Source organism: Macrobrachium rosenbergii, chromosome 7 (assembly GCF_040412425.1).
Source record: "Macrobrachium rosenbergii isolate ZJJX-2024 chromosome 7, ASM4041242v1, whole genome shotgun sequence".
In the NCBI taxonomy this organism is placed as follows: domain Eukaryota; kingdom Metazoa; phylum Arthropoda; class Malacostraca; order Decapoda; family Palaemonidae; genus Macrobrachium; species Macrobrachium rosenbergii.
Window position 1 is genome coordinate 34,290,713 of NC_089747.1, and position 26,558 is coordinate 34,317,270.

Genomic DNA, 26,558 nt, shown 5'->3' on the forward strand with positions numbered 1-26,558 from the left:
AATATGTTCTGGAATTGGCCTGTCAAACTCTGCCATCAACTCAGTCAAGTGTGGTACAATAAAACTTTTGGCATCATCCCGAGATTTTCCTCCCATGTCCCTAGAAATTCTGCCACAATTGGAAAAGCTGCAAATTCCCTCACTTTTCGTTGCTTAGCCACAGTTTTAGTTTGCATTTGAAGGAAGATTTTCTGCAACTCCAGCAGTTGTTTGGTTCCGGCCTTGCATGCTGATATTTAGATCGTTGAGTGCACCAAAAATGTCACTGAGATACCTCACTTGTAGGAGCCACATCTTGTTCGTCAATTTGTTCACTAAGCCGCATTTGTTTTCAGTCAGGAATATTTCCAACTCATCCCAAAGATCCAGTAGTCATCGTCGTACTTTTCCTGTTATAAGCCATCTGATGTTTGAGTGGAAGAGATGCTTGTGTTTTGCATCAAAATTGGCACATAACTGCTCAAGCAACCAAGTATTCAGTGTATTAGCTTTGATGTAGATGACAATTTGAACTGCTTCGTTCATCACTTCTTTCAGTCCAGGTGACAGGAGTCAACCAACCAGATTTTCACGATGTAGCAGGCAATGCACAGTATTAACCATGGGATTAACCTTTTTTACAAGTGCTTTGAAGCCCTTTCATGCTGCAAGCATCGCTGGTGCTCCGTCAGAACAAATGCTGAAGCAGTATGTCCATGAAAGTTCTTCCTCTTTCAAGAACTGGTCAACCATTTGAAAAATATTTCCTCCTGTAGTGGTTGTTGGCAGTCCACGACAAAAGAGAAACTCCTCTTCTAGATCTGCTGGCCCCTCATACTTAACAGGAACTAACAGTTTGGCAATATCACTTACGTCGGTTGACTCATCTAGTTGCAAGCTAAATGTTCCCTTGGCCTTTATACGATCTACCACTTGGATATCAAGTGACATGTCCACTATTCTTTTGCGTATAGTGTCATTTGACAACGGGATAATTTCCAGTTTTCTTGCTACCGTCTTCACACACCATTTTTACCATGTCAGTGGCTGCATGCTTGACGAGATCTTCTCCAATAGTGTGGGGTACTTTCTCCTTGGAAATTCTCTATGCAACCTTACAGGATGCCAATGTGGCTTGCTTCAAAGCCACTACTGCTGGATTGTCAGGGTCTCAAACCTTTGTTTTTTTAGAGTAGCTTCTTTCCTTTCATAAAAATCTCGCTCTTGGAGAGCATGTTGGGGTTGCTTTAAAGTCAGATGTCTTTTCAACTTATTAGATTTCAGCGACTCAATTGATGTAACTCCGCAGCAGATTACACGTTGAGGCTTGATGATTCCAGGATCAACAATGCTTGTGAATCCAAAGTCCAGGAAGGCATCCTTGTATGATCGTTTCGCCATTCTGAAAATAAGAAAAAGACTTTGTAATTATAAATGGTATGAAAAAGGGAACCTATTTATTGTGAATTTCCAATTTTTATATTTTTTATGTAAGATGTCGCTTGTAGTCATGTCATGATTGGTTCATATTTGATGAAGTTGTTGAATGAACCAATAAGAAAGAATGGTCATTATTATTATTATATTAGTTAGTAAATATAGTAAGTACACACAAACGCACACACACACACTACTCACACAAATGACGGCAAAAAGCACAACCTCCCTCACCTGCTTTCGGTGGAAAATAGATACCACACCTGTGCCTGGGCCCACCATTCGCCAGTCCAACATACGCATTTGATACAGGAGCCATTCCTGTCAGAGACATCATTAGGTGGGGTCCAGGAGGAGGGAGGATGAACATGCATTACACAAGTAATTTGTGGTTAAAAGAATTCAATTAAGTAACTGAAATACACTGAAAGGGTGATAATTTTCTTGTGTTCCTGCCACCCATCAAAATTGATCTCGCAACCCAACTTTGGGTTGCAGCCCATAGTTTGAGAACCACTGTGTTAGGCAAATAGACAAAGCAGTGGCAAATGTCTCTAAGAGGGCCCTAAGAGTAGCTTGGAGAAATTTTTGGCCTGATGGGTCCCTCTTAGGTTTCAGTGCCCCTAGTCAGCTTGCAGCTGACCCTGAAGCTGAGCCCTACCTCTGCCTGGCCCAGATGTTGAGGAAATTGTTTCTGTGGCCAAGTCCATGGGCTTGGAGGTCAGTGATGATGACGTTGAGGAGCTGGTTAAAGAACACAGCGCTGAACTCACAACAGAGGAACTTCAAAAGGAACAGAAGAAGATTTTGGCTAATAAGATGTCTGGAGAGGAGGAAAGCAAAAGGGAGTAAACTTCAGAAACCAAAGAAATTTGTCTTCATTGGGAGAAAGTTTTTATGATCATTATGAAACTTGTTAACCATGCTGTTAATTATGTTGTTGATAATTTAGTTAAAGAAATGCTAACAATAGACCACATTAGACTTTTTTTGAAAGCTAGCCAGGTCCTAGTGAAAAAAGACAAAGGGAAAAAATTCCTGAAAAGCAGCTACCAGTTGCTTTTAGGGAAGAGGATTCCCCCTCCAAACAGTGACTCACTCTCCATACCTCCTCTCCACATCCATGTCCACAGATCCAGATCCTCATCAATGTCAAGATAAGGGCCATACTGTAGTTGTTAAAAACTTTTTAATTGAAATTACCATATATACTTGCATATCATGCAACTTTTTAAGACTAATTTAAAGCTAATTTTAAGGGGGTCACAGCATACACGAGATATAAAATTAGCAGATGTACTGCATTTTTTCCATTGTTTACGTTTATAAGATGTTTAGCTGATCGAGACTACTGTCTGTGCTTTCCAAATCAGCTGATTGCAGTAAACTACCAAAGAAAAACAGTGGAGCTTTAAAAAGTTATGCTCAACTTCACTGTACCTAATAATATTGCTTATAGTCTCAAATACATTGTATTATTACAAGCAAACCACCAAAGGTTTATTTTTTGTATTTGCAAACTACCAAAAGCTAAAAGCAGCAGTTATTACTTGAACTATTTTTATTTTAGCATACAAAGCTAAAAAAACAAAGTAAAAAACACACAGAATTATTAATAAACTAGAATCCTCCAAAGTCACTCTCCATGTCTGTATCGTTAAATAAGGCTTTGAATTCTTTGTCACCAAGGCAGTCGTCATACTGATCATCTTCCAAGTCTGATAATTTCATCCTCTTCTACATCTTCATATAAGGTGGTGTCTTCACTTCCACCCAAAGCATTTGCTATTCAACATTTTTTAAATGGTGTAACTATTAAATTTGTATTTATCTCAGTCCACGATTCTTTCGCCCACAAACACAGCAGAGGCAAATCCAGAGCTTTCACTCTCCCTCCTTTCGTAAATAAATGTTTTCTCCCCTTCCAACATCCATTCATTCCGTTTCTTTTGGATACATCAAGAGGTTGAACAATGCTAGTCAAACCACTGGAAATAACTGCTGTATCGGTGTTTGTGACCTAAACGTATCCCAAACAAGTAAACTATTTTCTTGCCTTAAACCACCTGGCCTTGATGCCCAAACTCTCTTTAGCCAAATCACACAGCCATCATCGTTTATCCGTCATTTTTTGTGAAGGTGGACAATAGTACCATTCGGGAATTATTGGTTAGGCATCAATTTCCATTTAAAGATAACCATGGCGGAAAGTTTCGTCCCTTGGTAAGTTTCGTTCCATCTGCCATACATGTTAAAGCAACAGTAAAATGTGTTCTATCATGCTCAGTAGTTTTGATTAAAATATTTTTCTCTCCAGTTTTATTTACAGTTGAGTTTGGTGGCATATCTGAGTTGAGGGGAGTTTAATCCATGTTGCCAATGCATGTTAATTTATAATCATTAGCTTTGCAGTGCTTGATTACAATGCTTAGGAAATTATTGATTTTTTCTTCCAGTTCTTTAGGTAGTTTTTGTGCATTTTTAGTTTTTCTTCTGAGGACAAAGTTATTTAAATCTGAACTTATTTAATTGTAATTTCTGTGTAATGTTTTGTATAAAAAGATGAGGTTATGATAGTAACTTGGTGGCCAAGAACGGATCAGTCCATTTTCAGTTGTCTCTTATGGGAAAAATTTATTCATATTTAGACGGCATCACATCTAGACGCTCCTTCTAGAACGGATTAGTGTCGAGGTCCTGGGTTCTACACTTATGAAGTCAGTATTTTGCTTTAGTGAGAAATTATCTATATATATATATATATATATATATATATATATATATATATATATATATGTGTGTGTGTGTGTGTGTGTGTGTGTGTGAATGTGTACATGTATATGTATTTACATACATATATGTATGAATGTATGTATAAATGTAGATGCATGTAAGAAATAATAGGTATATAAATGTTAGTCTGAAGGAGCAGTATTTCTTGATGAGGTGTCCAGAGGATTGTTCTCACCTTGATAGACTCATTTTTGAAGCTAAGGGAGGAATGCTGTATAATTCTTTTTTTACAACTCGGCTTTAAAAGTAGAGGAACAGCTGTGTGAATATTTTTCTTGTAAAGTAGTCCAGCTCAACCATTAGTAACTGTTTTTGACACATTCCATCATTGTCTCCTTAACCCATAAGTGCTTTAAGGCCATCGCCTAAGATTTCTCTAATCAGATTAGAATTCTTAGCACTATCTTTGAAATCTTCCCTCAATGGTCTTACCCCTACAACCTTTTCTGCATGAAAGTTCTGCACAGAATATCCCAAACCCCTCCCAAGTTCTGCTTTAGTAAGTGATCAAGGTTCACATTCTTAGTGAAAGAATTGCAAATGCAAGCACAACAGGTTTTGAACTCTCAATTCAAGTAGGCTTTAAGGATCCTCTGAAGGCTATGTAAAGAGTTTATGGAGTGTCTGGCAAAGCTTTATGAAGAGACTTGGGTAGTGATGGTTCTCAGGAAAGGATACTTGGTATCTTATTTTTCCACCCCTGTCAACATTCCCAATATCCTTCTCTCCCGACTCTCTTCACACAGAGAAGTTTTGAGTTTGGAAGGGAAAGATCACACAATTGTTACATGACGAGGTCATTGAGCTAATTTTATCTAGTCACCAAGGTTTTACCATCGATTTTCCTAGTTTCCAAGACCTCAAGGAGGGGGCAGGAGGCCAGTATTGGACATCTCCAGTCAAAAGTTTATTCATTTTGTACTCCCTTTTTTATGGAAGCCATTCACTTCAGTCCTAGTGGCCATTTGGAAGGGCAGTTGGATGATTTCTGTTGACATGTACTTCCATGTCCCGGTATATCCTCATTCTGAAAAATATCTACGCTTTATCTTCTAAAGGAAGGTCTGAGTAAGGCACCACAAGTATTCACCTGCCTGTTGGCGTCTGTAGCAGGATGGAGTCATTCTTTTTGGTATCAGAGTTCTTTTTTATTTGGATGGCAGGTTAGTTATCGCCAGTTTGTATCAGGTGATCTTGAGGGTAAAGGATTATCTTCTATGTCTAGCCTTAAGGCTGGGCATTTTTTGAACATCAACAAATCAATCCTTTTTCTGATCCAGTTGATTGTTTATCTGGAGATGAAGAATAACTCTCTTGTTGGGTTTTTTCTGACAGAGAGATGGATAGATGATTCTCTACCACTATTGAGAGAAGTTTGATAGGTCTGCTTCAAGACCTCATCTTGTCTTCAGGTGTCTCAGAGGCAGATTTTAGAGGCATTCTGAGAAACATTTGATGTCAGGGAGTTGGACAGTAGAGAAGAGCAAGCTGCTTATAAAAAACCTAATGCCTTTGGCAGTTTAGGATGGTCTTATGTCAGCAGAACATCTAGTCAGGACAAGATGGTTGCAGTCTATTGCAACAATTCACCCTCTTGTTCTTGCATACGGAGATAGAGAGAGACAGGCAGAGATATCTGTTCTGGCTAGCAAAGAAACTTCCTTCTCCTATGGACAGAGTACAAGAATACCATTCTTGTACCTCATTTGTCCTAGGAAGAAACAATGTTATCACAGACTAACTCATGAGGAAAGAGCAAGGTCGTCCGTCAGAATGGTCTTCCCTTCCACAGGTCTGCCATGAGTTGTGGAACCTTTTGGGAGACCCAAACATCATTCTGTTTGCAACTGCTTAAAACAAAACACTCTAGATAACTGCCCTCAATGCCTGGATTTTCACGAGTGGTCAAATCTAGACCTTTGTGCTTTTCCTCTATTTGCTATTTTGAGGAAATTACTGAACATGAGGATGATTTAGATAGCTCCTTGGTGTCCCAAAAGGAAATGGTTTACCCGAACTTCCTCTTTTGGTGGTATATTCTCTCTGCTGTTCAGGAAACACCTTTTCAGACAGTCTTATTGAGATCCCATCAAACCTCCACACGCTTCATCTGACCACATGGAGATTGTCAACCATTTGTTATGAGCTAGGCTTTTGTAGAGTGGCCAGGGAAGCAATCCTCAAGTCTAGAAGGCCCTCCACTTTACAGTAAACCCCCATATTTGCGTTCTCACGATTCGCGGACTCACAGATTCGCGGATTTCTCTGTGAAACATATCTACCCATTATTTGCAGAAAATTCGCCCAATTGCGGTATTTTTCACTGAGAAATATTCATTGATTACTGTATTTTCGTATCATTTTCATGACTAAATGAACTTTTTGTGATGAAACTATTAAAATACTCAGGTATAAGCATTTTAGAGGGTATTTCTTGTGTTTAAACTATCAAAATAGGTAATTCTGAGTGTTTTTGGAGGGGTTTTAAGTACTAGCGGATTTTAGCTATTCCCGGGCGGGGTAGGCATTCCCTCGAAAAAGGGGGTTTATTGTAGATTGCATCAGTGACAGTGGTCAGATTATAGATCTTCATGCTTGCCCCAGAACCTGTACCACAACAGATATCCTAATTAAGTCTACCCAATATCTCAGGGACACAAAGCAGTCTTCTGTCCCAGAGATCAAAGAATGTCACTTTACGATGTGTTCAGGTCTGCATCATGCTAACTGGAATATTGCTCATGATTTAAATTTGAAAGAGGTTTTCGATCTATGGAGCTGGAAATTTGAAATCCTCCTATCATGGTTTACAATGAAATTTGGACATGCTCTAGTCCTTAAGGATTTACGTCACCTTACTTTGAGCCTTTGGATAAGACATTTCTTAAGAACTTTGAAGACATTTTTTCTTTTAGCTCCTGCTACAGCAGTGTAGACACTGCCCTACTTATGAACATTCAAGTTACAAACATTCAGATACAAACAAACGCAATCGTAAATTCGAAATTGTGTTCAGTAAGAAAACTGTATTATCATCACAGTTTATTTAGGTTTTATGTATTTGTACTAATAAATTACTGTATTCTATAAATTACAGTACCATGTATCCAGTAATGTATATTGTATTTTAACATGAAAAAATTTATAGCACTGTATTGACTTAATATCATACTGTACTTAAATAGGCATGAAGATACAAATAATTCAAGATACGAATAGCCGTTCAAAATGTAACTCCTTTGTATGTAGGGTAGTGTCTGTTAAAGTGGAAACCCACCCATCCTCCCCACATCCTAGTGGGGGTGGTCATTAAGAATTCTGACAAGAACATCAACATTTCAACAACGCCTGGTAGGAAACAGGTGATTAAAGAGACAGTCGTAGTAGGTCAGCCCAGAGTTATTTTGTTTATTTTGAGTGCCTGTCACACCTAACAGCACAAAGATATAAGCTAACTTGAGCAATAGGTAAGTATCCAAATAGATAATTTTATCAAAAATCTTCATGTGAAATAATTTCTCCTCACTCTCTTCTCTTCTGTCAAAAATTTTCATGTGAAATTATTTCTCCTCACTCTCTTCTGTCTTGTGCACTTTTCACGAGAATTCCGCTCTGGTGTAGGTCTATGTTAGTACCCTTTTACCTAGATTTTCTTGCCCTTGCTGCTTTTGTCAACTAATTACCTACCTTAAACTGTTCCTCATCCCTTTTCGTCATTGTCCAAACCCTCTTGAATTTCTTTTGCTGCTAAAGGACTTAACATCTCTCATGAACTTCTTGTATTACAATAGGATGTTCCCACAACATTGATTATATATATATATATATATTGATTATATATTTTTTTTTTTTTTTTTTTTTTTTTTTTTTTTTATAGTCATAGCTTTTCAAAACAGTTTTTCCTTTTCCTTATACCTATCTCCTCGTCGTAGAGTAATGCAGTCCTTATGTGAGAATCATAAGGTTTGGTTAGTTATTTATCAGTAGGCAAGCAATCTTTTTTCACTTCATCTAGGCTAGTATTATTGTCTTATGACTTCAGTACCTGCTTGACAGCCCTTGCACCATAACATATTGCTCATAACTTGAAATTTGCCTCTTTCTTGATGAATTCACTTGGATCTCCTTGACGTCCTGAAATCTTCTTCCTTTCAAGGGGGATTTAATTTTTGGAAAGAGTAAGAAGTCGCAAGGGGTGAGATCTGGGGAATACGATGGCTGTCGGACCTAGGGGATGTTGTGCTCGGCCAAAAACTGCTGCACAAGCTGTGCTGAATGGGCAGGTGTGTTGTCATGGTGCAATTGCCACTTATCAGACACATGCAATTCTGGCCTTTCCTGACAAATACATGATACCATCACGTCAGTAGTAATCCTTGTTTACTGTCTGACCAGGTGGAGCATACTTTTAGTTGAAGAAAACGGTTTTTCCCAGTTCAGCTGGTTGCAGGTCTTCCAGAACATTCGTCATTATTGACATTTTGTCAGCCATCTTGAAAATGTCTGAACCACTTGTACACTCATGTGTGACTCATACACTCCTCTCCTTACACTTTTTGCGACTTTACATAGTCTGTGTGCAGGTGTCGCAAAGCTATTGCATAGTCTGTGTACAGGTATTGCCAAGCTATTGGCAAAAATTTGATACAGATTCTCTGCTCAACTTTCTCCATCATACTCAGTGTGACGACCACACACACTACACACGTTCCTTCCAAGCACTGTTGTAAAGAGCGGAAGTGAGCTAGGACACTAAAAACTTAGTGTGCATGCACAGTGCGGGTCAAGGTCAGTCTGTGCCAAGTGGCCTCATTCTGCATATTTTAGCTCCTTTACTATAGCAACAGTCCCGATACTTTATGATCATACCTCATGTATACTTATATTTTCAACCCTCCCCTCAGTTTTCCTTAAACATCTTTTTAAAACATTTACCACCTTGCCCATTATATTATGAAGATCTTACATTCTGGTACAATAAAAACACTAGCTACCTGTCTATTGCTTCTTAGTGAAGCTGGGAGTTTTCTCCCAATTGCACCTGAAGATCCTTGTACTTCATGTCCCTTATTTTTGAGATCTATCTTGCTGTCCAACTTCTGTAACTCCCTCTTTTCAGTCTTAAGCATTGAATTGTAGAAAGTGCTCTAGTGGCTGGCATGACAGCTTGAATTTCATTAAATCAGAATCAAATAATACTAGCCTCAATTAGTTATTGTGGTATCATCTTTTTTATTGCCCATCTATTTGCTAGTCCTGATACTCTGTCAAATGTCTTCTCAAAATCCACAGATATGTAATATAACAGTAATCTCATTTTTGCCTGATACATTTCTTACAGTTTGCTTATTATAAAAACTGCCTCTGTTGTTGACTTTTGCATAAAGTCAGACTGACAATGATTGATTTGTAATGTTTTCCAGCCTCTCCAAAATTTTCATACCCAACTCAGGCAACCTCCATATATTCCAATTTTTAGTGCTTCCTTTTTCTTTTTGTCAGTTAATGTCATACATTATTATATTCCACTATTTTAGTCCTTATTTTTTCCAGGGCTAGGTTTCCACATACATATTCAGGTCATCATATCAGTGACTGGCTCTCCAGCTGCTTTAAGCAAATTTATTGTTTTTCCTAATGGTCCTGGACTTTAACATTTTTCATCCTCCCAAAGACCCTTTTAACCCCTTGTAGAAGTTGTTCTTTATTGATCCCTCTCATCCTGCCAGAGTTCTTCGGTTTCTACATGCATGCTCCAGTGGGACACAGTATGATTCTTTTTGTATCGTCCAAAAGCTGAGACAGCGTAATGTTGCCAAGTAATGTTAAAATTTTCTCTTTCCAATATCACACATCAATAAATTTGTGAATCCACACCTAAAATTACTTTCCATATGGGTATAAATATGAAAAGGTTAGCAGTGCCATCAATGCCAGTGCACTTAACATGCTACTTAGAGTGGTCATTGTACCTATACCTTATAATAGTAGACCTAATTATTTGGGAGGGATCTTACTGTTAAAGATAGCTTATATCTCCACATGATAGGCAATTTGGCATTTAAACAAGATCAAATGGCTTCCCTGATGACTGTCTAGTATACCTGTTCTCCACCAGGTGTGTTTTGAATGTTTTAGCTCCTGTCAGAATTCTCTTTGCCGCTATTGTGTGGCGCTCGTTGGTATTCCCAGGATGCCTTCTACTGGAAACAAGGCTAAGAACATTAGGTTCTGTAAGAATGATTACTGTGTTAGCAGGAAGCTGATTTTAAGGTAGATAGACATACTGTTTGTGCTGGCTGCAAGGTTATAAAGTGTGATCTTGAGAATAGATGTGAGGAAAGTAGGTATTTTGAAGGACTTTACACTTGAGTTTGTTAGTAGAGGAAGAAAAGGGAAGCAGATAGATTGCAAAAGCAAATTGTTAGGTCGGGTCATAAATCTGTCATTTCTCCCCCGTCTCCATGCCCTTCGCTTATAGTTTTCCTTAATGGCTCTTTCCTCTGCTAATGCTTTAGCTAGACTGAAACTTCCTCGTTAGCTCTGCCTTCTGCTCCCTTTTGATTCAGGAAGAGCATACTGTATTGAGGAGCTAGAACAGAACTTAAACCTTATTTTTGTCAGTAAAAGGTGTGTTGAATTTGTTAGGGAACAGTTCTGAATCCCCCCCATAGGTTTCAATCATTTTCACGTTCCCTAGTAAGAGGGAAGGTGACAATGCCCTCATGGGGACAGAACAGAGAAGGACATTTTATCCTCACTGCAATTCTCAGTGAGGATTGTAATATAGAGCAGTTACACATCTTTGTGAAGGGGGCGGTCTCCTCAACAAAATTTAAATTATATACTTACAAAGTATGTGTACTTATTTATAGTATATTTCTGCAGACATGATTATGTACATACATCTTTTTAGATATTTTTTATATGAAATTCTTTTTAAACTTATGTATTTTTAGTTTCTTATTTCTATTACGGCATCAATAACCTAGGTTTTCTTAGACCAGGTTTAGTAGACATAATCAATCAATTAGTCAATTGCTCTTAATATCTGTCCTCTTCTCTTCCATCTCTCTGACTATTCTTTGCCAAGGCTTGAAGTCTCCCTGCTTCTCTAGTATATCTAGGTTCCACAATAGTGTCTTTTTCTGTATTCCTTCTTGAGTACAACATCATATTCTTAGAGTATTTAATAATCATGACGAAGTAGTTGGAATTATTGGCAGTCCCCAATTATTGGGGGGCATTCCGTTCGAAAATCACTGATTTTCGGTTATCGGTGCCTCTGTTAGGTATGTATCGGTGCCAAAACTCAATTATTGGTGCTGATAAGCAGAAATCGGTGATTTTCAGCACCGAAAATTAAAAATATTTGTTCACTAGACAAACCCCGTAAAACCAGATCACCAATAACCGGGGACTGTCTGTAATGTAATTTCTTTTAAGCAGTTAGAAACTGAACCCTTGCCTATAATGTGTTTTCTCATAGGGACAAGTAGAACGCAAAGTATCTTAAAAAGCAGGATTCAAGTTCACATTTCTTAAATAGTATGTAACTGTCTGCAGGTCTTGCATGTATGGTGACTTGGTTCCCATCCCTCGATATGTTCACACCCCATTAACTTTTGTTTCATGCTACATCTATGATCCAAGGATGCTTCTCTCCCCCAGTACTATTTGCTTTCCCCTGTTTTCTGTAGTTCATATAATCTTTGTTGTAAAATTGCCTCTTTGCTTTCATGTATTGGAAATATACATACTTGGACTAAGTCAGGCGAGTTTGTGATATCTCTCTCTCTCTCTCTCTCTTTTCGGCATCAGTGACCCTGGTAGTTGTGACGCCAGATAACCCTCAATTAATCAAATCAATTAATCAATCTCTCTCATAGATACTTTCATTCATTCTTTGATATATTTTCAGAAAGTGAAACTAACAAAGGAGAAAATACTGAAGAAAACAATAAAGAACAAGAGAAGAATGGTGAAGAAGAATCAAAGGAAGATGATGAAGAACCAAAACCTAGAGCCCTTCATAAAACGGCATCTATTTTTCTCCGAAACTTGGCTCCAACAATAACAAAGCAAGAAGTAGAAGCAGTAAGTTTCAGAATTTAACCATACAACCTAAAAATTTTTTGTTTTACAGATTATATATAAATACAAATGATGGAACTAACGTAGTAATACTTCAGTGAACTCAGTTATTGATAAAACTTTTACATATGTAATTTTTTACAATATCTAATATTCTTTAGAAGCTTGTTCCATATGAATGGGTTTATCTTCTGAATAATAATAATAGAACTGGTAGAATGAGAAGTTGTAATTGAGGTAATAAATTGTTTGTTGTTCATATACAAAACAAACCCTTGGTCTTAACATTAGGATAAACTTCTAGAGCCAGCTGGAATCTGGTAAAGTCAATAAAATTGTATATGCAAGGGACTAGTGGCATCTGTCCTTTTCAAGAGTCATGTGGGACCACCCACACCCAAGCAGTACTCCATGACTCATCAGTTACTCTTTTACTGCTTTTGATAGAGAATGTGTTGTTGTTTCTCTCCTCTCTAAAGCCGGTTTGGTTTGCCCATTTTTTGCTTTCTTTCTGTGTTCCAGTGTGTTGTTTTCTGCTGTTTGTGGACAAGTGCTTGGACATAATGGATCCTCTTAACCCTCCTCTGAGTGTATCTCCTTGATCTCATAAGAAGCAATGGAAATGTCCAGGTGTTGGTGGCTTTCCTTGTTTTCGTTTCCTCAGTGAATACGAATCCTCATCCAATGCATAGTAGATGCAGAGAGAACATATATAAGGCAACTAATCCTTGCTCTGTCGTGATTGGTTGATGGAACAAGGGAAGAGGTTTTATGAGAAGGGTCAGTACAAGAGGAAGGAGGCGACTCCATCTTGGGTTGGTGGGGATTCGTCTTCAGTTTCCTTTGTTCTGTCTCCTCACGATGCTGTCCCTTCCTTAGAGAGGCCTGTTCCAGTTGTTTCACCTCCTGTAATAGAAGTTTCCCATCCCCCTTCCTGTTCATCCATAGATTCATGGGGGATGCATTTGGAGGGCTTCAGGTAATTATATGCGTAATTATGCCTCTTCTTTCCCTTCTGGGAGGGGGGGGGCCATCTCTTTTGTCTCATTTTCCAGCTCCAGATGCTGAGAGGATAGCATGCATGTGGTCCTCGCTAGGCCTATCAGGGTTACCAACCTTGGAAGGCCTGTTGTCTCACTACTGGCAGTCCCCGATTATCGGCAGCCTCGGTTACTGGCGATCCAGTTTTACGGCGCTTGTTTAGTGACGACAATAACCAGATTTTCGTCGCTGATCACTGGTTATCGGCGCCGCTAACCGGGGATCAGTGCTATTATCGCCGATTTTCGGTTGTCGTTATGCTGTCAGGAACAGAACCCTGCCGATAACCGGGGACTGCCTGTACATGGCCTCCCGCTGCCCTCCAGTCCCTCATGCTTTCGGTGTCCCTTTTTCCCCGGACCTCCGTTATATGGGATCAAGTAAGACAACATCCTCTGGAACGCGCGTGGTACCAATTCTGCATCATTTTGGGGCTCCCTTGGTATTGCCTGCAGTGGTACCAATAGACTCTTCACGTGTTCCGCACAGTGTAGTGGCGTCATGATGTCACAACCAGGTCCATCAGTAACGTCACCTAACATGACGGCTGTGGTGACATCAGTCCTACACTTTCCATGTTGACAGCAATAACTACTACTTCTAGGTTAACATCGAATTCTACTTGGATGGATTCGTTAGCAAGAATGGTGATGGAGAAGTTAAGAGTGTTAGACTAGAAGTTTAATAAGATATGCAAGGAGAAAAAATGAAAGTCGTCGTTGTTGTCTTCTGCCTCCTTGTCGGATTCGTCAGTTGTACCTGTGCTTGCTCCAGTTAAGTGTTGGAGGATCAGGGACTTCAAGGCTGTTCCTCGTGATAAGAAAACAAGGACAATTTCTTCTTCTTTGAGCCTGGACTGCCACATCCCTTTGTGTACCCAAACTCAAGATTTGGTCATGGGCTCTGTCTCGTAGGTTGGTGGTTGTGGTTCTTCCACGGTTGTTCAGTCTAGGAAGCCTATGGACGTAGTACTGAAAGTTTCGTTGGTTCCAGTCTTAGGAGTGAGCACGGAGCTAGCAGGAGACTTCAAAAAACATTTGAAGGTTGCCCTTGGTGGCTCAACGGATGAATAATATTCATGATGAAGTTCCTGTGTCTCCGGTGTTGCCGTTCAAAGTTAGGAAGAAAGATGACAGTGCTCCAATCAAGAGATCAAGGGTACTGAAAGCGGAGGATTCATGTATGGATGACAACGGACATTCATCTTATCGGCTGTTGGACAGTGAAGTAGTTGTTTGGCCGTTGGTCAGGTGTTCAAGGTCCAGAGCTTCCAGGAAAGTGCCTAGTTCTCCCCCGATACGTGTCGGCCATAGAAGTATGGATGGATACGGATTTAATTTATCACAAGATCTGTCGGACAGGAGGGAACGGGGACATTCAGGTTCACGGTCAAAGAGCAGAGAAACGATTCAACGGTTGTCCCCCCTCGGACGTCAGTGTGAAGCAACTAGGCCAAGAGAAGACGGATGTGCGTCATGTGATAGGGGTGCTTCGGCTTTGAGAGCAAGTATTCATGATATTCTGGTGCGAAGACGGATGTGCGTCATGTGATAGGGGTGTTTCGGCTTTGAGAGCAAGTATTCATGATATTCTGGTGCCTTCCTCTTTTGGTGACAACATGGTTAATAAAGCAGAAGACGCAGAAAATCAGGAGTTTCTTTCCTCTTACGCAGAGGATATAGACTGATTCGTACGTTTAATAATCTGTCGAAGAGGACTGAAACTCATAGTGATCACTCCTACTGGAATTGAAGCACTTTAAGGACTAAAAAAAGATATTAAGACATCCCTTGAGTTGCCATGCTCCAGTCACACAGAGTCAGTCCTGTGCCATGTAAACTCACGGATTTCGGGGCAGGATAACTCAGTATTATGGTCAAATAGATCATTCAGGTTGCTCCCTCTTCCCATATCTTGACATAGGATGTATTATATGACTCCTGTTATTCTGCTGTTGGGGTAGACAGATCAACCCAGATGTTGTTTGTTTGAGACCGGGTCTGACAGTGGATCAAGTCAGAATGGAATCTCTTTCCTTTACATGTCAGGAAGTTGCTGCATTGGAGTTGACGGCATCATCTATCTTCCAGACGTCATCTTGGTTAAATTTATGGTCAACAGCTGTAGCTAAGATTGCCTCTTCGGATTCAGCAAGGAGTTCAGTAGATGGGACAGCTTTTATCAGATTGCCTCAATCTGGTTCTAAAGCTATTTCTTCTGTAACTAATCTGATTGCCAATGTATGGGTTAATGTTATTTTAATGAGAAGGGATACAGCCCTAGCCAAGATAAGTCGCAAGGTGGATGTCAACTCTTGTCGCTCCGGAATGGCGATACTGTATTTTGGAGTCTCAGTTGTTACCTAAGGAGAAGTTGGAAGCTGCCATCAATAGACATTGTACAGATATTAACGACAGGCTTGTTCAGCAAGCTGTTAGTAAGTCTGTGAGTCGGTCTAACCTTGCAAGGCAGACTGAACAGGCTCCACAAAAGAAGTTGTAAGGTCTGCTCCTGCCCCTAAACCTACTCAGCATGCTCCATCAATGAAGAAACCATCAACAGTGGCCCTTTCAGAGTCAACGTGCAAGAGGAAGGGGAAATAGGGGCAGAGGCAGGGGTACGAGATGAGAGAGTGGGCCCCTCTCCCCACTTAGTGTCACCAGTTGAGGGGGGGATGCCTGCCGAGCCATTGGGCTGTGTGACAGAGACTCGGGGCAGAGCCGTGGGTAGTAGATTTCCTTTCTAACGATCCGGGATCACAGAAACATCTCATTTTGCAAGGAGTGAAGAAAATGATGGAGGAGAAAGCAGTAGGGCAAGTAACGCTTCCTTCGGAGGGCTTCTATAGCCACATCTTCCTAGTACCGAAGGCCAGTGGCGATTGGAGGACATTTTAGTCCTGTCAACATTTGAAGCTCTTTGGGTGAGTCGGTAGAGCTGCGGACTGGCACTCGCTGGGCCGCAGTTCGATTCCCTGGCCGGCTGATTAAGAGTTAGAGGAATTTATTTCTGGTGATAGAAATTCATTTCTTGCTATAATGTGGTTTGGATTCCACAATAAGCTGTAGGTCCTGTTGCTAAGTAACCAATTGGTTCTTAGCCACGTAAAATAAGTCTAATCCTTCGGGCCAGCCCTAGGAGAGCTGTTAATCAGTGGTCTGGTAAAACTAAGGTATACTTTTTTTTTTTTGTCAACATTTGAACCTTTTTTGTGAGGAAGACGAGGTTCAAAATGGAGTCTCCAAGGACAGTCTTGGCAGCAGTCAGAGAAGGAGACTATATGCTGACCGTAGATCTAAAGGATGCATACTTCCAGATCCCAATCCATCACTCAACACGGAAATTTCTTTGGTTCAGTCTTACGGAGCAGGTGTTTCAGCTCAAGGTGCTTCCCTTTGTCCTGACAACATCTTCTCAGGTGTTCACAAGAGTGTTCATGCTGGTGATGACATGGGCTCATGCCCAAGGGATCAGACTGTGGCGGAATTTAAAAAAATACAAAAACAATACACAACACAGATACACAGAACACATAACCACATACAATACTCACTCTGATCCTCGGTTGCTGGGTGATGGATGAAGGTGTCCACGGTCGCCAACACAGTAGACAAAATTACACAAACAAAACCGAAAAACGGACTTTCAACCAAAAAAAAAACGAGAAAAAGAAAGAGACACATGCACAGACAACAATGACATCCAACAGAAAACACACGACTCACGAAACATACAATAATCCACCATCAATGTCCGCTTTGCACAGAACTCAGCTCAAGACTCACTCAAAACCGAAAAAAAACTCCTCGACATTTGCACAGACAGACAACGTAAACAAACTCGAACTAAAGACCCTCATCCCTCTTCCAACAACCAAAACACTCATTAACGACATCTCTCTCTCTCTCTCTCTCTGCTACACAAAAACTCATTCATCCCTCCACAAGACTGATAAGGTACCTGGACAGTTGCCTGGTCCTGGCAAAATCCCGGGTGAAGTATCTTGGGAGTGAAATCGACTGCTTCAGTTTTGTCACATCCTAGGCATTGTGATAAATTGGGAGAAATTGAATCTGGTCCCCAATCAAAGGATTTTGTATCTGGGTATGATTATAGACGCAGCATAGTCGAGTTTTTCCATCCGATCAAAGTTTAGGGAAGTGCAAGAATGTGATTTTGTCCTTTCTGTCCAAGAAAACACAACCAGCAAACCAGTGGCAGGTAGTTCTGGGACTACTAACTTCTCTAGAGAAATTAGTTCCATACGGACATCTACATATGCAGTTGCTACAGTGGAGGCTGAAGGAGTTTTGGTTTCCAGCAACAGATCACCCTCACATGAAAGTTCCTCGGTCTCCAGAGGTGAGGAAAGACTTGCTGTGGTGGTTGAACAACAACAATTTGACAGTAGGATCTAATGTTATTCTCGGATGCTTTGGCCAAAGGTTGGGTTGCTCATCTAGAGGACCTTCTATTGCGGGAGAATGGAGTCATCAAGACAAACAACTCCACATAAATGTGTTGGAGCTGAAGGCAGCATTGTTAGCATTGCAGAAGTTTCAGGAGAGGGTAATGGGTCACTCCATAATTTTGATGTCGGACAACGCTATGCTAGCAGCATGTGTAAACAAGCTTTTGGGGGGTGGCCGCTAGTTTTTTGACAGCTTCACGTTATGAGAGTCCAACTGCATCAGTGGTCTGTAGACATTCATTGGAGATCAGGGCCAGATACATTCCAGGAAAAAGTAATGTGGTAGCAGACAAGTTAAGCTGTCAGGAACAGATTCTGGGAACGGAGTGTTCTCTGCATCAGGAGGTGGTGGACAGGCTGTTTCTCTTGTGGGGGAGACCTGTGATAGATCTCTTCTCAACAAAGTGCAACTCAAAACTGGAAGTCTATTGTTCAGTGGTACCAGACACAGCTGCAGTGGCAGAGGACGGCCTGCAACATCCATGGGACAATTTGGACGTATATGCTTTCCCTCCATTTTGTCTGATTCGCCAGGTCCTGAAGAGAGTAATAGGTCCCAGAATCTCAAGGTGACGTTGGTAGCTCCTCTGTGGCTGCAAGCAGAATGGTTCCCAGACCTGCTTTCTCTGCTGTCAGAAGTTCCAAGAGAGTTACCTCCCTGGCACAATCTATTTTGTCAACTTCATTTGGAGAGGTACCATCAGATGGTACAGTCCCTATCTCTTCACGGGTGGAGACTATCAAGTATCTCCTGCGAGCGAGAGGCTTTTCTCGAGGAGCAGCATCTCAGATGTCAGGATATATCAGGAAGTCTTCAACATTTGTGTGCCAGAGAAAATGGTCTTTCTACTGTGATTGGTGCCGTAGATGGGGTTGTTCTCCACTCTGATCTTCTATTCAACAAATAGCTGATTTTCAAGTCTTTCTCAGAGCAGAAGAACATCTTTCTGTGTCTGCCATACAGGGCTATAGGGCTGCTCTAGTGCTAGTTGTGCTTATGAAAGATGTAGATGTATCTACACCTTGGGAAATATCTATGTTGATTAAGAGCTTTGAGCAGTTTTGTTCCCCAGAAAACTCAAACCTCCTAGTTGGGATTTGGTTTTGGTTTTAACTAGTCTTACTCGGGGCCTCTATGAACCATTGCAACAGGCTACAGATAGAAACTTGACCCTCAAGGCTGTTTTCTTGCTGGCCCTAGCATTGGCAAAAAAAGGTAGGCAAACTCCATGGTCTGTCTTATGACGTCAAACACATCTGGGGTTGGAAGTCTTTAGTTTTCGAATTTATTCCAGCATTCATTGCGAAGACTCAGAATTCTTCAGTCCATGATGACAGATTTGTCTCCTTTTCTATACCTTCTCTGGGAGACTTTGTTGACAATGACCCTGATGAAATGATGTGCCCTGTCAGGGCGCTGCGTGCTTATCTAAAAAGGATTTAACATCTCAGACCGGGTTGTCACAGACTTTTTGTTATCACAGGCCAGGTCAAGAAAGAATTGTCCAAGAATACAATCTCATTCCGGCTACGAGAAACGATAATGAATGCCTTTTCACCTGTATCAGGAGCTTCAGACAATGTCTCACAGGCAAGAGCGCACAACGTTAGAGGTCTAAGCTCCTCATTAGCATTTAAGAAGAATATGTCTGTTCATAGAATTCTGAAAGCTGGTGTGTGTGTGTGGTGTCGCCAAACCATTTTCACTTCCTTCTATTTAGAAGGACGTTGCCCTTAGGTCCTTGGACACTTTTTCCTTGGGTCCAGTGGTGGCTGCTCAACAGGTTGTGGAGCTCATCCAGTGCCCCTGGCAGGTCAGTTTGTATGTCGTCTAAGATGATGGTATGAAAGTGAAATGAATGAGATGACTGGTCCCTTTTCTTTTCTTTTTTTCTTTTCTTTCTTTTTTCTTGTTTACCCGCAGGCAGTAAGAAGAGGGTTCTGTCATGAGCTGGAACTGACATGATACAGGTTAGTGCGGTGGCCATACTGCTAGGATAATTGTTAATGTAAGGTTCCTTTCAGTAGCAATGTATTCCTCTCTTTAGCAAGGAGAGAGAGGAATGATAACAAACCTATGTAAGTGGCTGCATTGGTTTGTTATGAGAACAGGTAGCTTGTCTTCCACATATGCAATGAACTGTGACATTGTATTGAAACCCAGAAGTCTGAACCCAAGATATACACATATCTGAGGTTCAAAAATAAAGGTCATGTTTCTTAAAATTCTCTTATTCAAAAGAATGACTGGGGTGGAAAACCTCCAGTCGGTTAGGATAGACTTACCAAGAGTAAGTCTATCCTAATGTTAAGACCAAGGGTTTGTTTCGTATATGAACAAATGACAAATTTATTCAATTAATTTGTATTTTTCATAACTAACAAACCTTAGGTCTTCACATTTAAGGCCTACCTCAAACCACCCCTCTGACAGCTTAACCTGGGTTGGAAGAATAATTGATGAAGTCACAGAGTGCTGCTTGGGTGTGTGGGTGTGGGTGGTCCCATATGACTCGTGACTAAGGACAGATGCCGCTAGTCCATTGCATATACTGTACAATTTTATTAATTTTACTGGATTGCAGCTGGTGCTAGAAGTGTATCCTAATGTCTAAGACCTCACATTTTGTTAGTTATGAAAAATACAAATTAATTTAATAAATTTGTCACTTTTAATGAGTTATTACATGAGATTAATAACACCATTCTTAATAAAAGTAATTTAGTGGGATTTAATGTAAAATTCTGGGAATAAAATGCAGCAAAGCTAACAAATTAGTTGGTTGTTAAAACAATGCAGGATGACCATATCTTTCTGCAAGATTTAATAATTGTTCTTTACAGTACATAGTCCTGAATTGGTGTCGGTTTTCCTTCTAAAAACATATCCCCTGAAATTACTTTCAAATATTCACAAACATTTGGTAAAATTGCTTTTGATTTTATGAAGATTGCTAGGAACTTGAATATTAATGATGTGAGTAAGCCTTATTCATGTTAGGATAATAAATTTAAAGATGATTTTCATGAACATGTAATAAAAGCCAATTACGATATTCTTCTTGAGGATAATAAATTTAAAGATGATTTTCATGAACATGTAATAAAATCCAATTATGATATTCTTCTTGAGGATGATAAATTTAAACATGATTTTCATGAACATGTAATAAAAGCCAATTATGATACTCTTTATGATAATCTTATTAGTATTCTTAAACTATGGTCTAAAAATTAGACCGTTAACAAAATTAAATAAAAATAAAATTTCTACTCAAGTAAGTAACCAAATTAATAAATATAACTTTCATATAGATTTGATATAGATATTGGACAGTTTATTAAATGGAAAATTAAACTAATTAAAGCTTATAGGTCAGATTAATAAAACTTCAAATAACTTTCCATGTACCATCAGTTTGAATAATAGAATTAGGGGTATTCAGGGTATGTGATATAGCCTGTAGATAAGGCTAATAGTAATTTTGGCCTTATAAGTAAAAAAAAAAATTCAGTGCTGAATCTCAGAATAAGAATCTAGTAACAACTTTTGAGAGGTGCAGTATTGATCAAAAAGATATTAATAAATTGTTTGTAGACATGCGTAAGTCATATAAAGTGGCACCTGGTTCATAAAATTTAAGATACTTTTTATGTATGCCATATCAAAACTTCATTGAAGTTCATAAAGTTTAGATATATAAGAAGTTCAGTAAATTGCATTAATAAAGAGATATGCTTAATTAATTTTAGATAAATTTTCTAATGTACTTGCCAGCACCAATAATAACGTGGATCAGTACAATTAATAGTAAAGTACTAGAATCAGTTCGGTCATGTAACAGTAATCCTATAGGACCTGGTAGTTATATACTATCTTCATTTGATTTCAATCCCCTGTAAACTAACTTACCATATGATGGTCTAATGGGATGCATTGTGGCTTTATATACTGAAATAAAGATATCCAAGCTGATGTAGAGGAAAGCTTTAAAAAGAATAAAGTGACAATTAGTAAAACTAACTTGGTTAGGATACTAAAATTTAGTATTAACCACACTATATAAAACTTGAGAAAATTTATAGATAAATAATAGGTATTCCTATGGGTGCTAATTAGCCCTAACTTTGCCAGTTTATATTAAATTTTCATAAATCGAAGTTCATGCAGTATAATCACATAAGAAGTACGCTTAGAAATAAAAACACATATAGATAATTATGTAGATGATCTATTATCACTTAAGGTAGTTCGATGGTCATTCAATATATCATAGAGTACTAGATGTTAGAAGTACTAATAATGGCCCTCAGAAAATGGATCCATCTTAGAAATTGATATTATTAATAATAATCTAACAAAAGTTTACAATAAAAGAAGAAATTTTAGTTTTGAAATACTAGGACTGTCTGCTTTTTACTCAAATATAACTCTCTATGGAGTCATATGCTAGCAGTTTTCCAAATTTACAAATAGTGTGTTTGTACAGTCCTGCCTCTTTAAACCGGCTCCTTTGGGACTAGGCAGCTGCCGGACAATAGAAAATTCCGGATGGCAGAAATAACCCCCTAAAAACCCCTTATGTAAACAGTCTTGCCAGCTCATTCCCCATATAAAATGTTGTGCTATCAAAAGTAGAACAAAGCTTATAAATAATCACCATCATTTGTTAGGCTTAGTTCCTTATGAAAATTCTGGCTGCTACGTAAGCATCTCCCCAGAAATAATTACACCTTCATTACATTGGAGCTTAAACCACGATGAGCTTGCTGTCAAATTCTGGTCTCCTGGCACCTTTCAATATTTTTCTGGACTTCAAATTTTTCTGCCTTTCATTTTCAGCAAAAACCTAAAAATCTGTTTGTTTTTTTTTTTTTTTTTTTTTTTTTTTTTTTTATTATTATTTTTTAATTATTATTATTATTATTATTATTATTATTATAACCTGCACGTGTGAGTGAGAGAGAGAGAGAGAGAGCGTGCGTGCGTGCTATTGGCCCCAGTAAGGTTGTAACACTGACAGATATCCAATTGCCAAAGTCAAATACAGTTGTATTGAGATATGATGATTTAATTAAACTGTTGTTTTACGTACTATATGCAATTGTATTTCGTGGATTATTGTCATGTTATCGAATTATAATTTATGAACATTGCAATCAAGCACCATTTGCATTCTGGTGTTGTTTACATTCTTAAAATCATCACTGAATGCATTGACCATCACAACGGCCATTAGTTGCTAAATGAAATTCATTTTGGAGATTAGTTTGTTCTGGAAATTATCAAAGCTGTGTTTAACCCTTAAACGCCTGTTGGACGTTTTAAACGTCGTCAAAAATTGTCTGTCGAATGCAGTGGGCGTTGCAAAGCGTCGACTGAAAATACTTTTTTAAATATTCGCGGAAAAATAATTATAGGCCTAGTTTGCGGAAGATTTCAAATCACGCGCCTTGGCGGATGCTGGGAGTTCACGGATCCAGGTGTTGTGTTGCTTTTGAGCATCACCCAGACGCCGCATCGCCGAATTCCCTCTTACTCACGCCAGATAGCATCAGCGTCAGACCTTCTATGCGGGAGCGATATTTTGACGAGACATGTTTTGCAGAACTTTGGCAGTGTTTGCGTATTCGTGCTGCAACAGGACGTTTGTAGATATGTCACAAAGGCGTCAGGACCGTGAAAGGCGCATACTGCCTGTCGGAAGTGAGCGTGTGTGGCGAAGTTTTAGACTGGGATGCTGGAGAAGAACCCAGCAACCAAAGTGAATTTTAACATTTGGTCAACTTTGACTCGACCGAAATGATCGAAAAACGCATCCGTAAGCCATAATTATTACATTCAAGTAACAATCAATCATTTACCTTCATTTTGCAACAAACGGAAAGTCTCTAGCACAATATTTAGAATTTTGGTGAATTTTTGGAAAAAAAAATTTTCTTCTGCTCCTTCGCACGCGAACTCCGCTGAAAATCCTGTCATTTCTTGCGTCAGCTTGCCGTAATTTTTCACTGGTTCATATTATTCGTTACATAAAGTGTTATACATCAAAATGTGCGCAATTTCATGTAGAATACAACAAAAAATTTATCATTCCTTGAGCTCTTCACAGTGCTTTAATATTTACATCGAAATCACGATAACTGACAAAATTTAAACATTCGGTCAACTTTGACTCAACCGAAATGATCGAAAAACGCATCCGTAAGCCATAATTATTACATTCGAGTAACAATCAATCATATTCCTTCATTTTGCAACAAACGGAAAGTCTCTAGCACAATATTTAGAATTTTGGTGAATTTTTGAAAAAAAATTTCCTCTGCTCCTTGTTATTTATGAACTCCACTGAAAATCCTGTCATTTCTTGCCTCAGCTTGCCGTAATTTTTCGTTGTTTCATATTATTCGTTACATAAAGTGTTATATATCAAAATGTGTGCAATTTCATGTAGAATACAACAAAAAATATATCATTCCTTTAGCTCTTCACAGTTTTTTAATATTTACATCGAAATCACGATAACTGACAAAATTTTAATATTCAGTCAACTTTGATTCGACCGAAATGATCGAAAAACGCATCCGTAAGCCATAATTATTACATTCGAGTAACAATCAATCATTTACCTTCATTTTGCAACAAACAGAAAGTCTCTAGCACATTATTTAGATTTTTGGTGAATTTTTGAAAAAAAAAAATTTTTCCTTCGCTCCGCTGTAGCGTACTCCGCTGAAAATCCTGTCATTTCTTGCGTCAGCTTGCCATAATTTTTTCGCCATTTCATATTATTCTTTACATAAAGTGTTATACATCAAAATGTGCACAATTTCATGTAGAATACAAAAAAAAATATGTCATTCCTTTAGCTCTTCACAGTTTTTAATATTTTCACGAAATCACGATAACTGACAAAATTTTAACATTCGGTCAACTTTGATTCGACCGAAATGATCGAAAAAAATGCATCCGTAAGCCATAATTATTACATTCGAGTAACAACCAATCATTTACCTTCATTTTGCAACAAACGGAAAGTCTCTAGCACATTATGTAGATTTTTGGTGAATTTTTGAAAAAAAAAATTTTCCTTCGCTCCATGGACTCCGCTGAAAATCCTGTCATTTCTTGCGTCAGCTTGCCGTAATTTTTTTCGCCGTTTCATATTATTCGTTACATAAAGTGTTATGCATCAAAATCTGCGCAATTTCATGTAGAATACAACAAAAAATATATCATTCCTTTAGCTCTTCACAGTTATTTTATATTTACATCGAAATAACGATAAATAGAAAAAAATCAACCTTCGGTCAACTTTAACTCGATCGAAATGGTTCAAAAATGCAATTGTAAGCTAAAAAACTTACAGCCTAGTAATAATCAATCAATTTCCTTCATTTTGGCACAATTGGAAAGTCTCTAGCACAATATGTAGATTTTTGGTGAATTTTTTAAAAAAACAATTTTTTTACGTCCCCGCGTTACAAATTCATGCATCATTTTGTGATAATATTTTCTCTGTGTTGCTTTAATCGTTTAACAATCTGTTATATACCAAAATCATCGCAATTTAGTGTACAATACAACTAGAAAAAATTAACTCATTAGCTTCAACCGTTTTCCTTACAGCGCGATTTGTATACAATTATATACGAGTTTTTTTTTCGCTGTCATATATTCCAATATTTATATATGATAATGATATTTTTTTTTTATTTCTGATGGTTGCATACTAAACTTCAGGCAATGAGAAAAAAGGAGCCAAAAATGAACTCTTAATATTGAAAACTAAAAAAGCGCTGTGATTTTTTTAAAAAACTTTTTCCGCTTCAGCGCTACCTCTCGGAGGCTGCGGCATACGGGAGACGTTTTTGAAAATAGGGCTTCGGCGTTAAAGGGTTATCCAACTTGTAGTGATTTATGGGATATTTTAATTCTAGGATGAGGTGCTTAGCTACCGTGTTTCGTGTATTCTAGCCTAATATATGGCTAATCCGGCATTCCCAGCCACCTCAAGAAACTGGATGTGGGTCAACCTCCGAGCGTCTGAATTATACCCACAGTAAATGATGTAGGCATTCTGGAGGGCCAACTGAAGGAGGTATTTGAGGAGCTTCTGTGTCCACCTCCTGGTTCTCCTGGCGAAGGGATAATACTGGATGAGTTGATCAAAGAGATCAACTCCTCCCATGTGCCTGTTGTAGTGCCCGATGACAGTAGGGCGTTGGACACTGAAAACTCCTCATACGTAACTTCGGCCCTGCCGGCGTGTCTTCTTCTGCTGGGTGATCTCCTCTTGGATGGGCTCATGACTCCTCGTAATCATGGGCACGAGTCGGACCCCTTCCAACAGATGACGAAGACATCTCCCTTCCGCCGCCACTCTGTCTCTCCTCTTGCAAGATGTTGCGTGGTGGCTAGCAAACCTCTTGAGGACATTCGGGGCCCCACGCACCAACCGAAGGGTACCACTGACGCCGCACACCTGCTTCATACAGTTCCTGGGCCAGGGATACCGAGTTATAATAATTATCCATAAACAGGTGGTATCCCTGGTTACGGAAACGATTCACAAGACCGAAGACAGTGTCACGCAGCGTGAGAAGACCCCAGAATACACCAAGAAGTCCACAACATATCCAGCGTTGGCTTCCGTAATAAAAAATAACTTTACACCATACTCCTTTGGCTTCTTCGGGTTGTACACTTTGATACTTAGACGCCCTTTGTATGGCATCATAC

The 26,558-nt window shown here is 39.1% G+C and overlaps 1 protein-coding gene across 8 annotated transcripts in view; it reads left to right on the forward strand.

Moving 5' to 3' along the window:
• Nucleotides 1–26,558, forward strand: part of Ars2 (arsenic resistance protein 2) — a 179,576-nt gene that overhangs the window by 89,795 nt on the left and 63,223 nt on the right. For all 8 annotated transcript variants that reach the window (XM_067106971.1, XM_067106975.1, XM_067106973.1 and 5 more), the window contains one exon: nt 12,131–12,306. In XM_067106971.1, coding sequence (XP_066963072.1) covers nt 12,131–12,306 — 176 coding nt within the window. The remainder of the gene's footprint in view (nt 1–12,130; nt 12,307–26,558) is intronic.